Below are 13,733 nucleotides of genomic sequence, written 5' to 3' on the forward strand. Positions count from 1 at the left end.
ACGTCCGACCCAACATTGCCAACAATTTTACTGTTTACCTCCCATTCAAAGCTTCTGAAATAGTTCATCTTTTTTTTTTTAAATTCTAGATGCTCATTTGTGTTCCCCTCCTCCCCAGATTTCATACTGAGCCCCTAACCTGTATGTGATATGACTACATCCGGGGACAGGCTTTATGCAGGTAGCTTGAGCTAGATGAGGCCACGGAGGTTGATGGAGACTGAGCATCCATTTATGAAGTGCACCTTCTTTCTCAGGGTCATGTGAGGATGTAGAGAGAAGGTGGCTGTCCTAGTTAAGGTGATTGCTGTGATGAAACACCATGACCAAAGCAACTCGGGAAAGAAACGGTCTATTTTGCTTATATGATCAGGGATCATTGAGGGAAGCCAGGGCAGGAACTCAAACCTGTTAGGAGCCAATTTCCTCCTAAAATCATTGCAGGAACCATCACCCTGGGGAGTCTACAGAGAACCCCACACCCATAATTGTGTTAGGAATCGTTCTACTGACAGAGCCTACCCCACACCCAAATTGGCTGATGGAGAGCTATCTGTTAGCGGAACCCACTTCACATTCCAAACTATCTAGGGAACTAGGTGTGTCAACTTGTGACTTCTTGGCCTACAGTGACCTGACCGAAGGTAACCTCCTGGCTACGTGACCAACATGAACCACGTGGCAAGAGCTCAGACCCCTGTGCCCATCCCCCAACTCCTTACCATATATAAAGCTGTCCCCATCTCTAATAAACGGAGGCTCTGACAAATGTAGCATGGCCTTCTTCTTCTCTCCTAGCCCATTTATCTTCCAGATAGTGCCTCTCCGGGACCCTGGAATAACTGACCTGCCAGACGGTTACTAACCCTAGACGATGTAACCCGTCAAGGCAATTACACAAACCAGACAGGAACCTGGAGGCAGGAGCTGATACAGAGGCTATGAAGGAATGCTGCTTGCTGGCTTGCTCCTCATGGCTTGCTCAGCCTGCTTTCTTAAAGAACCCAGGACCATCATCCCAGAGTGGCACTACCAAAAATGGGCTGGGCCTTCCAACATGAATCATTAATTAAGGAAATGCCCTACAGACATATCTGCTATCAGCCTTTTGGAGGCATTTTCTCAATTGAGGGTCTTATCAGAGAACAAAATGATCACCATTGTGACCTTAAATTTGAGACTCTAAAATCAGAATATAAATTTGTACTGTGTAAACTACTCAGCCTGTGATAATTGTTGTGGTTAAGACTGTGGCTGATGTCCTGGTGGCTTTTACTGTGCATCTTTCTCTTAGTATAGTGAACCTTGGCGTCTTTCATCGTCATTCCGTATCCTCAAGCGTCATGAAAATTTCTTGCATTGTACCCCTTGCATTATCTATTCCTCATGATGATTTATGCTCCCACATTAATCTGGGCTTGATCACACAACTTCAAGTGTGTTACTACCAGAATTCTTTTTTCATAATAGCAAGCTACAAGCTTTACAAAAAGTCTGGAATGCACCAGTGTCAGCACCTTGACCCTCTCTCCCTCTCCCTCTTCTGAGTGTATGGTAAGCCTCTCCTCAGATGGATACTCATCACTACTTTGGTAGCCCTACTGGGCCCTTACTCGGCAGAAGTAACAACATTGCCTGATCCAGCATCGCATGTGGACTTGCAACGATTCTTGCCTATCTTGATTCCTGTGTTGTGTAACTGTACCCCTTGCAAATCAGGACTTTTAAAAATATCCTTTTCTTTTCTAGGTCCACAGGGATTATCACACTGAGAGCTGAGGGAGCCCTCAGCACTAAAGCGCAGGCCCTAGGGTTGTAAAGAGGCTGTAACAAGAGCCTGAAAAGTGAGAACTGTGACTTTTGTGACCTCTCAGCTCATCTGGCAGGGTCTCAGAGCTAAATCTCTCCCTCCCTCAGTCCCTCCCTCCTCTGTGTATGTTTGTATGTATGCCTTCTGGCTGTTGCTCCATTCTTTCTATTAATATTGCTGTGGGAAAGGGAGAGACAGTGAGCAGCTCTTTAGTTTTTGGCTCAAATGTAAGAATGTTAATAAATCCATTTTACATATTTGATGTCATTTTCCCTCTGTGCAGGTGAGTCACCAGGTCACACACCAGGCCTTTGTGACCAGGGACTGTAGTAACATTCCGTCCTCATAGTGTGAAATGGATTGCATGATAATAGTGTTCTGAAAAGATCCAGGAATATGCGAAGAGGAGAGATGCTATGTACAAAGTGCTGTAAAAGCGGGGCATAGCAGTGCAAGCCTGCAAACCAGCACTTGGGAGACAAAGATGGGACGTTCAAGGGCATGTTTTATTGCATAGCAAGTTGAGGCCAACCTGGGCTACAAGAAGCACTGTCTCAAACAAAACAAAACAATTTAATCCTGATTTAGGTCAGCAGTCTTTAGATAAGTATTTCTTATTTTATGGAACTAGCAGATATTTCACAAAGAATTGTAAGTAAATTTATTTTTTATCTATAGGATTCCTCATAGCCTCTATTATATGACTGTACACTGACAGTTTCTCACCAAGGGATGGGGCTTAGTTTGTCATTGTCCCAAACACAGATCTTTGGATATGAGAGCCTGTGGACCCACTGACCTAGGATTCAGTTGCTAAATATGGCTCTACCCACCTGTGTGCTCTCTGATGCCCTTGTGATGGCAATGATGTCTGTCCATGAGGTCTGGAAGCTTCTCTCCAACTCTCATTGTATATACACAGGCCCACAGGACTCCTTGTTCGGTTTTCTACTGCAACTCACAACCCATGGCCAAACCTTCTAGGACAGGAATGTCCCCTATTCTATTCTAGAGCCTGAGTCCCAGGAGGGGATTGCTGTCCCAAACATCCTGGTATAAGCCTTGATCTTCCACCTAGGACCACTTGTGAGAGTTGAGATCAGAATCTTTTAAATCTCACTGAACACCATGCTTGCCTTAGCGCAAGCAGTAGTTAAAATATATGCATGCCAACTGTGTGCCAGGTCCTAAGAACTTTTCATGTATTAACTCACTATTCTACTGATTTGCAGTTGAGAAAACGTCCACTTAGGCTGCAGAATTTGTTAATTAGTTGGTAAATGATGGCAAATGACAAAACCAGACTCCAAAACTAAGCTCTTAACTATCTGCTTGCCCCTGGTCCCCAGCCTTATTAATTCTGACATCTCAGGGTTGACATGCTTATACTTCCATCTGATACTTACAATTACCCCTTTCTCAGCTCATCAGCAATGTAAAGTTGTGTGGGAGCCACTAGCTATGGTAGAGGGTCCCAAGACCTCCCGTCTAATCACAAAGTCTCCTGAAATATTCATTCTCTAATCTGGTCATATAGATTTGACTCAACTATGAAGAAGTCATGGAAAATTCATAAAATACTAGTCTCCTTCTATAGTAAATATTTGGTGACACAACAAAGGTATGATTAGTCCCTGATAATCACCTCCCATGCCTCTTGGCCAACAGAACAAAGGACAGAAGTGTATAGGAACTAGAAATGCCAATCACAAGGCTGGGACCTAGCACAGTGGTAGAGCACTCCATTAGCATGTGTGAGCCCCCAATTTTACTCACCAGCATTGCTGAGAAGACTCGCTGCATATCTGATCAGAACTTGTACTGAGCAACTCTACCTGGGCTGCCATGCTTTATTTACGAAGCCTTCCCTTTATTACAGTCTGCGATAAAACGCGTCCACAGCTGGGCTGCTGTCTCTTGTCTGAAACACCGATGTGAAAACGACCGCAACTAATATATCAGAAATGTTGATGGTCCATTGACATTTGCTTCACAGGGCAGAGGCAGGAAAAGTTCATTCTACACTACCCCACAGCAGTAGCCAGACCACGAAAAAAGTCATTAAAGTAATTCTTAAATATGCATGAAACCATGACTAACTTCCAATTATGCCCCAAGGCAGGAGCAAAGCCTGGCACATCTACTTTAAGTTCAAGTTCAGTATTTAAAGCAACGCGTAAGAAACCACAGCTTATTTGATTTCTTGCTTTATTGGTCACTAAAAGAGAAATGAAGAGTTTTTAAGTATGTAAATAAAAGAAGAAAGAATTCCACTGCATTAGAAACCATCCCCAATACGTCACCAGTACGTGATGATGTCACCTAATGATCCAGAAAGGTATTTAAACCATACAGTAACAAGCACCCATCACCCAAGAAAAGTCCCCTGCTCCAGAGTGCCACGGTGTTTCAATCCCCGGGACAAAAGTCTGCAACCAAAGACTTTTCCAGAGACATTGACTACAACTAGAGTTAGGTGAGTTTGCAGCCTCTAGAAACCTGCTTTTTCATTTTTCTCTACAAATAACCTGCATGGAAAGCTTATTTGTTTCCATTGTCAGGAAACAAATATCCCAAATATCCTCAACTGCCTTCGTGAGACCTGGTGACACGTGTCAGGTCCATAGATGTGTCTCCCATCAAGTCCCTATGGGTATCAGGTGGTGTTTTCATTCCAAATAGTTACAGAAACAATTTGGGGGAGGCAAGTAGAAAGGGACTGAACCCTTAAACCAGCACTTGCTCCGCCACTCATTCTTCAAAGCAGTTGGTTTCATGAAAGTCTAGTGGGCAACACCTTCAGATTTATTGCCTGCTCTGAGTAAATGGGAAATACTTGAAGCTGTGTTTGTAAGATCACCACATTTGCTACGGAATGTCTCAAAAGGTCTAAAAGGAAATTGCTGCTACTCAAATATATATCCTGTCTCCCCAAAGTATATTGTCTTTTTTTGGTTCACATTCATCAGCTCAGGTTTGGAAGCCTGATTGGATTTTGAGGTGCCAGAGGCTGAGATAAATTCACTCTATAAAATAACAGGATGTGGTCATTGTCTCCAAGGTGTTTATCGTCTGAGGAGGGAATAGACTTTAATAAAGTAAGGTTATTGTCCACCTTTGTAAGCAGAACAAGAATTACAAAGAAGGCACTGTTTCTAGATGGACTGAACCTGAATGATCCGGTCTGGGTGTCACTGGAGGCTGACTAGTTTTAAAGGGTGGGCAGGCTTTAGGAAGGCAGGCAAGGGGACCATGCAGCATAATGGAAAAAGAAACAAGAGGCCCTTGATGCGTAACTACCAAATGGATAGAATAGCAGAGGGACAGAAGAAAAAGATGGAGGATGCCTTCAATTATTTTAGTTTACATGGCGGGAAAGAAATCAAACATGAGGTGATGAGATCTCTATTCTTCAATCTATAGGACTACTGTGATCTTAACTTGTCTCAGAACCAGTTGCTTAGAAGAAGGTATTTGACCACACATGGCCTGTGACTTTCCTTTCCCCAGATACAAGAACAAAGCAGTAATGAATGACTGGGAGTGTTGACATTGGGGATCTGAGCTATTATTATCGAAAGATTTTCTATAGAGTTGGTTCTGGGTGAGGCAGTATGGAGGGAGCAGGGCATCCGTCATTAGCAAAGGAAGGAAACAGGCAGTGATGTGGGATTCCCCTCCATCTTCTGTGAATACCATTGGTTCATAAAGAAACTGGCTTGGCCTGATAGGGTAGAGTAGAGGTAGGAGGGGGAAACTAAACTGAATGCTGGAAGAAAGGAGGCAGAGTCAGGGAGAAGCCATGTAGCCCCACTGGAGATAGACTTCACAACTTTACCCCATAAGCCACAGCCTTGTGACGATACACAGATTAATAGAAATGGGTGAAATTAATATGTAAGAGCTAGCCGATAAGAAGTTAGAGCTAATAGGTCATGTAGTGATTTAATTAACAGTTTCCGTGTGGTTATTTCGGGTCTGGGTGGCGGGGAAATGAACAAGCTACTAAGTGGCCTTCTACCACAAGGCAGGCAAGGAAGGAAGAACAAAAGAAAGGGGTCCAGAACCAGACCCTTGGAGCCAGGGGAGCTTAAAGATTCTGCCTCAGAATATGAGTTGTTTTTCTTACAATAAGCCTATTTTGTCTTTAGTTTTCATAAATTTTTGTTTCTTAAACTCACATGTGCTTGAAGGTGGGAGAGACTGATTCATGTTTTTGAGTCATATATGTATATGTGTGTGTGTGTGTGTGTGTGTGCGTGTGTTGTGTGTGTGTGTGTGTGTGTGTGTGTGTGTGTATAATTTGAGGTCCTTTTCCAGATGGATGGGTAATAGGTGATCTAATACAGAAATCCAGCTTAGGAGCTACTTTGATGTGAACGGCTATGGGCAAATATGTTCTGTTTCCTAAGCCTTTCCATCTCTCATAACTTCTAAAGCAGTCTTTCTTCCACTTGGTAGGTGTGATAGAGAACGGTAAATATGAGGATCATTATCCGTGTTTTACAACAGAGGATTGGAGACCGTGGTAAGGAGGTAGATAACCACTGGCCATAACCCTCACCCATGGCTCTCCTCCCACTTCTGTAGTGGCAGCAGCAGACTAGCAGTGTTAGAGAGGGCATTTGGAGACTCATAACTCACTCGGTGTACCTGGAGACACAGCCAAGGAAAGCTTCAGGAATCAATCTGCACCGTGGGAAGAAAGGTGGGAATGTAGCTTCCTTGAAAATGGATTTGCATTTTCTGAACCATTCTTGAACCACGAATTCCCAAGGGACTGATTTTCTGCCTCTCCTGTCCGTTGTACCTAGCTGTAGTATATCTAGACTTTTGTTTCATTTTGAAATGGGTTTCACTAAGCTGCCCAGGGTGACCCCTTCAGCCTCTCAGGTAGCTGCTATTTATTAAAAGCCTGTACCAATGAGCACAGCTCTCTTTTCCATCTTCTAGTCCACCATCCCCAAAGGAGCCATGGAATAAAGGCGGCTGAGCTGTAATCCAGAGGCTGTCGGGAAACTGTCTAGAAATCCCTTGACTTCCCCAACTCTCAGTTTTACTCATTCATTAAAAGAGAAAGCAAAATCTCCTTTCTTTGTGGGCTGTGCCAGGGAGACTATATAAGGATAATGTAAAGGGGTTGTAAACACACACACACCACACACACACCACACACACACCACACACACACACCACAAAGGACTATAGTCCTGCTTGGTTGCTATGGATATTTCTCCCATACCTGAAAAATGCTTCACTCTGCAGGGACTCCTACCATGCATGGTAGCTGAACGGACCTCCTGAAATGCTTTACTCTGCAAGAACTTCCACCATGCATGGTGAATGCAAGGCCCGCTCTGCAGGAACTCTGAAATATTTCATTGTGCAGGAATCCTTACCATTCACAGTGGATGAATGGACCACTGGACTGGGTTACTGTAAGAAGCTAGAGGAGGATGCGGAGGCGCCTCTTATCTGCTGCCACCTTATCAGTTTTGTCTGAGCACTGGATTCTGACATGTGATTCTCTAGGTCCATAGTTTTTTGTCCCCCCTCCTTTGGTGCAATGGAACCCAAATACTGAAATGTCACTAGGAAATTTAACAAACTGCTTATGAGAACAGTGCCTCCCTCTGGAATAGTCAAGTTAAAGCAGCCTCCAAAATTCAAGGCAAAACCAAAGATTTTTTTTTTACCCAATTCAAGATCTATGGGACATTATCTACAAATTACCCTGGATAGATTATGATGGAGGAACATCTTTTTTCCCATCAAAGGATAAACACTTGAAAGAAACGTATAGAATCATCAAAACTCCTTTGTCAATTCAGCCTTGATATTTTATCCAATATCTCCATTCCTTGATAAAAGCTTGCCTTTTAGGACAATGAAAAAGATTTAATAAAAATTTAGATTTAGTGTATCTAAACACATGAAATTTTATAAACAAAGACAAATACCACTAGGCTTTAAAATATTATAAAGTTGGCATCTCACCTCTGCTTCAGTACTCTTTGGTCAATGAGCCCATTATCAAGGTTTTCCACTGGATACAAAGATGTCTGGTCCTCATAGCTGGTGGGACTGGAGTTCTCTTCATGCCTGTAGTAAAGTGGAAGAGCTGTATGATTGACATGGGGTGTTAAATAGAAGCATCTACCACTGATCTCATTGTGTTTGAAAGAAAAGACTCAGCTCATCTTTGTCCTTATCCAAGTGCACATATGGCTCATGGCTCAGAACATTAATTGCAAAGAAGACCCCATGCATCATCACCTCACACAGTGACTTCTTTATGGAGCAGACTGCTGCCAGTTTACCTTACTGCCTTCATGAGTCTGGCAAAGGGTGTGTGTGTGTGTGTACATTAGAAGCCAACCTCAGTTGTCATTTCTCAGGAGCCTTCAACCTTGTTTTATTGTGAATTGGGACCTGCTGGTTACTCTAGGCTGGCTAGACAGTGGCCCCAGGTATCAGCCTTTCCCCGTTTCCCCAGTGCTAGGTTGCAATTGTCTGTCATGATACCTGCCCTTTCATGAGGGCACTGTGTAGTGAGCGTGTGTCTTCATGCTTACATAGCAAGCAGTTATAACTGAGCGATCTCCTCAGCACCCGATGTGGCACAATTTTAAATCGTGTTAAGATAAGACTTTCCTTTATGAAGTGATGGTGATAGCAGAGTCTGTATTTCTCTGTAAATATTCTTGCAGTAAAAGCAAATGCTTAGCTGTGTCTGGCCTCTCTGCAACTCCCTACTATTTTCAAGGGATTTTTTTTTTATTATCATAAAATCTTTTCCTCTTAGAACTGCACTCCATCACTCCTGAGTGAGGAAACCCAGAAGCCCAGAATGGAAGGAAACTTGCTCACGGCCACAGGTTTAGTTCTGTGTGTCAGAATCTGCACCTATTTTCTCCAGTTTCCCATTCACTGATTTCTCTACCAGATCCAAGGAAAACAACAATCGAAAAGCAACTGCAGGCAAGACATTTCTGTTATCTGTGCAGTTTTGAATAGGATGTATCCTCTTCAGATGTTTCTTTGCAAAACACTTTACCAGGGAACTACTGAATGGAATTTTAATCAAGTTTAAAACCCATTTGCTCTCTCTGATTTAACTGTTTCATAGACTTTTAAGAATAGATCAAAAGAATCATTTATTTTGTATTTCATCTTACAGTTGAACAGGCTTAAAATAAAGTAGCAAAAAGTCAAACAAATGCCCAAGATCAGATGAATAGCAAATATAGCAGGGATTGGAAATCACGTTTAGTTTTGTAACTATAGGGCTGCATCAAGTTTCTGGTCTTTATTAAGTATTTTTACACATGTTTGACTCCATGGCGTATATTCATATCTGCTTTATCATTGTCCTCAAGTGACAACATATTCTTTAAGTACAATGTGCTTGGCAAATATAACCAACAGGCAACTTGTGATTTCACACAAGAACACTTTCATGCAGTGTGGCGGTTTCTCAGAAAATTCAGGATCAACCTACCCCTGGACCCAGCAATACCACTCTTGGGAATATGCCCAAGAGAGGCCCTATCATACAACAAAAGCATATGCTCAACTATGTTCATAGCAGCATTGTTTGTAATAACCAGAACCTGGAAACAACTTAGATGCCCTTCAATGGAAGAATGGATGAAGAAAGTATGGGATATATACATATTAGAGTATTACTCAGCAGTAAAAAACAAGGACTTCTTGAATTTTGCGTACAAATGGATGGAAATAGAAAACACTATCCTGAGTGAGGTAAGTCAGACCCAAAAAGAGGAACATGGGATGTACTCACAGAGACAATGAGGATGTTCTATCCGGAATTCACCAAGGCCAGCTGGCCTGGGTCTGAAAAAAGCATGGGATAAAACCGGACTTGCTGAACATAGCGGACAATGAGGACTACTGAGAACTCAAGAACAATGGCAATGGGTTTTTGATCCTACTGCACGTGCTGGCTTTGGGGGGGGCCTGGGCGGTTTGGATGCTCAACTTACTAAACCTGGATGGAGGTGGGCGGTCCTTGGACTTCCCACAGGTCAGGGAACCCTGATTGCTCTTCAAGCTGATGAGGGAGAGGGAATTGATCGGGGGAGGGGGAGGGAAATGGGAGGCGGTAGCGGGGAGGAGGCAGAAATCCTTAATAAATAAATAAATTTTAAAAAATTCAAAAAAATAAATAAAGTCAGATGGGCTTATAAAAAAAAAAAAGAACGCTTTCACCAAAACATAAGACTATACAAATCCTTAAAGGAAGCTGGGAACTCGCTGGGATAGAGTAATAAACTCACGTTCATAAATCTCTGCTGCTAGTCTGCTCAGCCTTGGCTACAACTGAAACTAGCATTCATAACCTGTTTAAGAAAGCTTCAACTAACAAAGAACTATGTCGGTCTGGTTAAAGGGAGCGAAGATTTGCCACGAGATTATGATGTCTCAGTGCAAATTTAAGCAGTAAAGAGTGCAATTTCAGTCTGTAGATGAAGACACAAGATCTCTGACACAGGAACAAAATCAATTCAAGCCAGTGGTAAATGCAGGAATGAAGCCCCGAGCTCTTGGCAGTCCAACCAGCTCCAGTGTGCCACAGAGCAGTGTAAGTGTAAGACTCAAAGGCTGCCGGTTTTTCTTTGAACTGTGCCCAAGGAAAGATCAGGATTCCAGTCAATGGGGAGGGACTTCCAGTTCAAAAGTTCTAGCCATGCCAAAGTGCTGGGAAACATTGCAATCTCTTTGAAGTTCACGCCTCCCTTTTGCTAGAGAGAATTACAATTGTACAATGGGAATTCTGCAAAGTCACAGACCCAAGACCATGCCTCAACTATGTTTGGAAGAAATCCTTCAGATATGTCACTTGCAGAATTTCCAGTTTTATCTCATTTATAATTATTGTTATTATTATTACTTTTTAAAAAGACAACGTCTAACTCTAGTCTAAATCAATCTGAAACTCACAAGAACCCTTCTGTCTCAGCCTCTCAAGGACTGAAGTTACAAATCAACCATGTCTTACTCTTCAGCCCAATATAAGACTAACCCTTCACGGCTACCTATCCCAAATATCTAAATACTCTAGAAATTAAATTACTTAAGCCAAGTCCCTCTAACATTATATTGCTTATCAAGAAAAAGAGAAGTATTTATAATTACAGGACTAATTTCAGGAAAAGTAAAAATAAAATGATACCCATCTTACTTTTTTTGTTTTTAATGAACAGTGATTGGTCAATAGGAAATATTTAGCCTTAAAAGTCTTGGCAAGTCTTAAACATTGAAACACAAAACCAGAGTGCCTGAGAGCATCTTGAAACATAGATTTGTGAAATGAACATTTTAATTGATAAATCTTGTTATCATTCCTTTAGATTGAAAAGTCAGATTGGAAAACAAGCAAAGCCACCCTCCACCCTTCGAGATTTTATCTGACACCATGAATTTTCTGCACATTTTCTCTGGTGTTCTGTCATAGTGTTCCATATTTTATGACTAACTCCAAAAGAATCATGAAGCTCAATTGTGGCAAAGGGGTGAGCAAATTCTATTGTGAAGGTCCCAAAGAAGAGAGTATAAATTGTATACCAAAGAAAGACCTAAGCAAATAAACACACAAATGAAGAAACAGCTTGGGACAAGGCAAGGGCATAGCCACAGGTCCTGGTGGTTGCCCGGTTACTGCATCTCATCCCCCTTTCCAAAACTTAACATGCATTTTTACTGTTGGCTCTGCAACAGCTCCTGAAGGAACTTCCTGCCTGCAGCATTGCCCTAACAACCCCAGTGAGTGTTTAAAGACCAGTGGAAAGAAAAACAACAGATCCTGACCCAATTCTTCATAAGCATCAGTCCAATAGAAGAAACACTGTGCACACCATCTAGCTGAAAATTGGCCACAGTTTTGAAAGAGCTTTGATTGCTTGCCACGAGGCAGAAGCCATGCAGAAACGGAATGAAAACCAAGCCTGTTCACCCGTGTACTCACTCAGGGGTAGCTTGTGCCAGGGTCAACAGGGATGTCTCTCTGGGACCTCCAGTGGGTTTCAGCCATTGATTGCTCTGCTTGTATTTTTTAATGAAGTCCAGCAGAACAGCCTGGTGTCCAATTTTCTTGACTAGTTGCTGGATCATCCGGTCATTAAGAGCCAGGAGTGCAGCTCCACTGACTTCTTCCTCTGGGAAAAAGAAAATTAGCTTTCATATCACTTCCCAGTAAAACATGGGCATGGAAAAAGAGAGAAAACGAGTTTTCTAGTATTTAAAGGATCATCTAAACTTGCAATAGCCTTGTCTGTTAGAGTTCTGATATTAGAGTGCATAGTTTTGACTTCATGTCTCCTGCTAAAAAATTACCAGAACACAGAGTCCCGATATAAAAACTTTTCGTATGCACATTAACGCCTTCTCCAGGCCAATTTTAACAGCCAAAAGAAATAGAAGGTCTTTGGGGGAGGCTGTTTTTATAATACCTCCTAGTTGATGTTTAATATTGGCACATCCCACACAGTATAAAACACATGGGATTCCATAAGAAAAAGAAACGCACAATGTCTGTATCAAAAGTAACTCCCAAGAGTTTGCAATCGTCTAGACATCGCTTCTCTTCAGATCATGGTAGGTAAACTGCCCCAGTCTGCAGAAGAGAGAGGAAGTTCTTCACCCAAACAGCTCCTTTTCCACCACAGGCAGACACTAGGTAACAAAAGCAGCCTTCACGACAGAGGGCACCTGCGCAACCGCAGGACCCAAATCAAATTCACTGGAAGAATAAAGGACTCACCTTGAAATCTGGGGACTAGCTCACCTAAGTTTTTCTCCACCAACCACTTGCAGACCTCATCCACTGACCACGCTTCCATTGCCGGGTTCTTGTCAGTACACCTGTGGAATGAAAGGGGAGGATGACCTTCCTTCCTTCCTCCCTTCCTTCCTTCTTCCTTCCTTCCTTCCTTCCTTCCTTATTGTTGTTCCTTGATTTCTTTTCTTGTTAATCACCTCTCTACTCTGCTACACTCTTTTCAATATTTAGCTCTTAAAAAGATTAGTTTTTTTTTCCTTTTTACAACGCACCCTTAGAAGTTGCTAATAAAACAAATACTTGCTTTAAACATGGCTTTTTAGCCTATTGCCTACTCTCATGTCTTCACTGGCTCCCACTTTAATTCCACAGGCATCCCTCAGTTTAACTCACAGGCAGCCCACGCATACAATGGCACCCAATCCTGTACCATTAACACCCAGGTTTCTTCACAAAGAACAGAAAGGTGTGAAATCATCAGGAAGTGGTTGACATTTACAGTGGGGTGGGCAGGGGGAGAAAGGGAGGATGGGATCAGATAGAAGCCTGACTGAGAGCTATGAGTAAACCCAGGATGGTTTAACCCCTTCTTCTCCCAACTAGAAGCGGGGGCTTCCCACCACCCTGGCAGCTTTGGATTAGCAGATAGATGTCCCTGCCAGTTTTCTCTGGGGAAAGTGACTTCAAATATCATTTTCCCATCCTTCCAGTATTGCTCTCACGCATTACATTCCCAAATGGTACCAAACACCACTATAACTGAAAAAGTAACTAGTATGATTTTTTAAAATTGGCTGGGAAGATTCAATATTAGGAAATATTTGAAACGTCAGTGTCGAAGGGAAAGAAGCAAGCACGAACTTTGCCAGGTACATTCTTAACTACTCACTGACTTTTCATGCCACCATCCTACCCTATCAACTTCCATCGTTTTCCTATTTTCTCGAGGAAGGGTCTTTCCTGCCTTTGTAATTCAACCCAGGGGACTTCTAACGAACTGATAGAAGCTAAAAGCAAACCTAAAATACGTTAAACTTTCACTGTCACTTTCAGTGTTGACTTTTATTCTAGATGATTTATCATTTCGCTGTATGATACTATTTTATAAAGAGAGCGAGAAAA

The 13,733-nt window shown here is 42.3% G+C and overlaps 1 protein-coding gene across 1 annotated transcript in view; it reads right to left on the bottom strand.

Annotated features, from left to right (window-relative positions):
- Positions 1–12,681, bottom strand: part of Samd3 (sterile alpha motif domain containing 3) — a 48,912-nt gene extending 36,231 nt beyond the window's left edge. Inside the window, exons 1-3 of the mRNA XM_005360901.2 lie at positions 12,594–12,681; positions 11,799–11,988; positions 7,808–7,912 (exon numbers count right to left, since the gene is read on the bottom strand). Coding sequence (XP_005360958.1) covers positions 7,808–7,912; positions 11,799–11,988; positions 12,594–12,672 — 374 coding nt within the window. The 5' untranslated portion in view covers positions 12,673–12,681. The remainder of the gene's footprint in view (positions 1–7,807; positions 7,913–11,798; positions 11,989–12,593) is intronic.
- Between the last annotated feature and the right edge of the window lie 1,052 nt (positions 12,682–13,733).

The sequence above is a fragment of the Microtus ochrogaster genome, linkage group LG4, assembly GCF_000317375.1.
Source record: "Microtus ochrogaster isolate Prairie Vole_2 linkage group LG4, MicOch1.0, whole genome shotgun sequence".
NCBI classification, from domain to species: Eukaryota; Metazoa; Chordata; class Mammalia; order Rodentia; family Cricetidae; genus Microtus; species Microtus ochrogaster.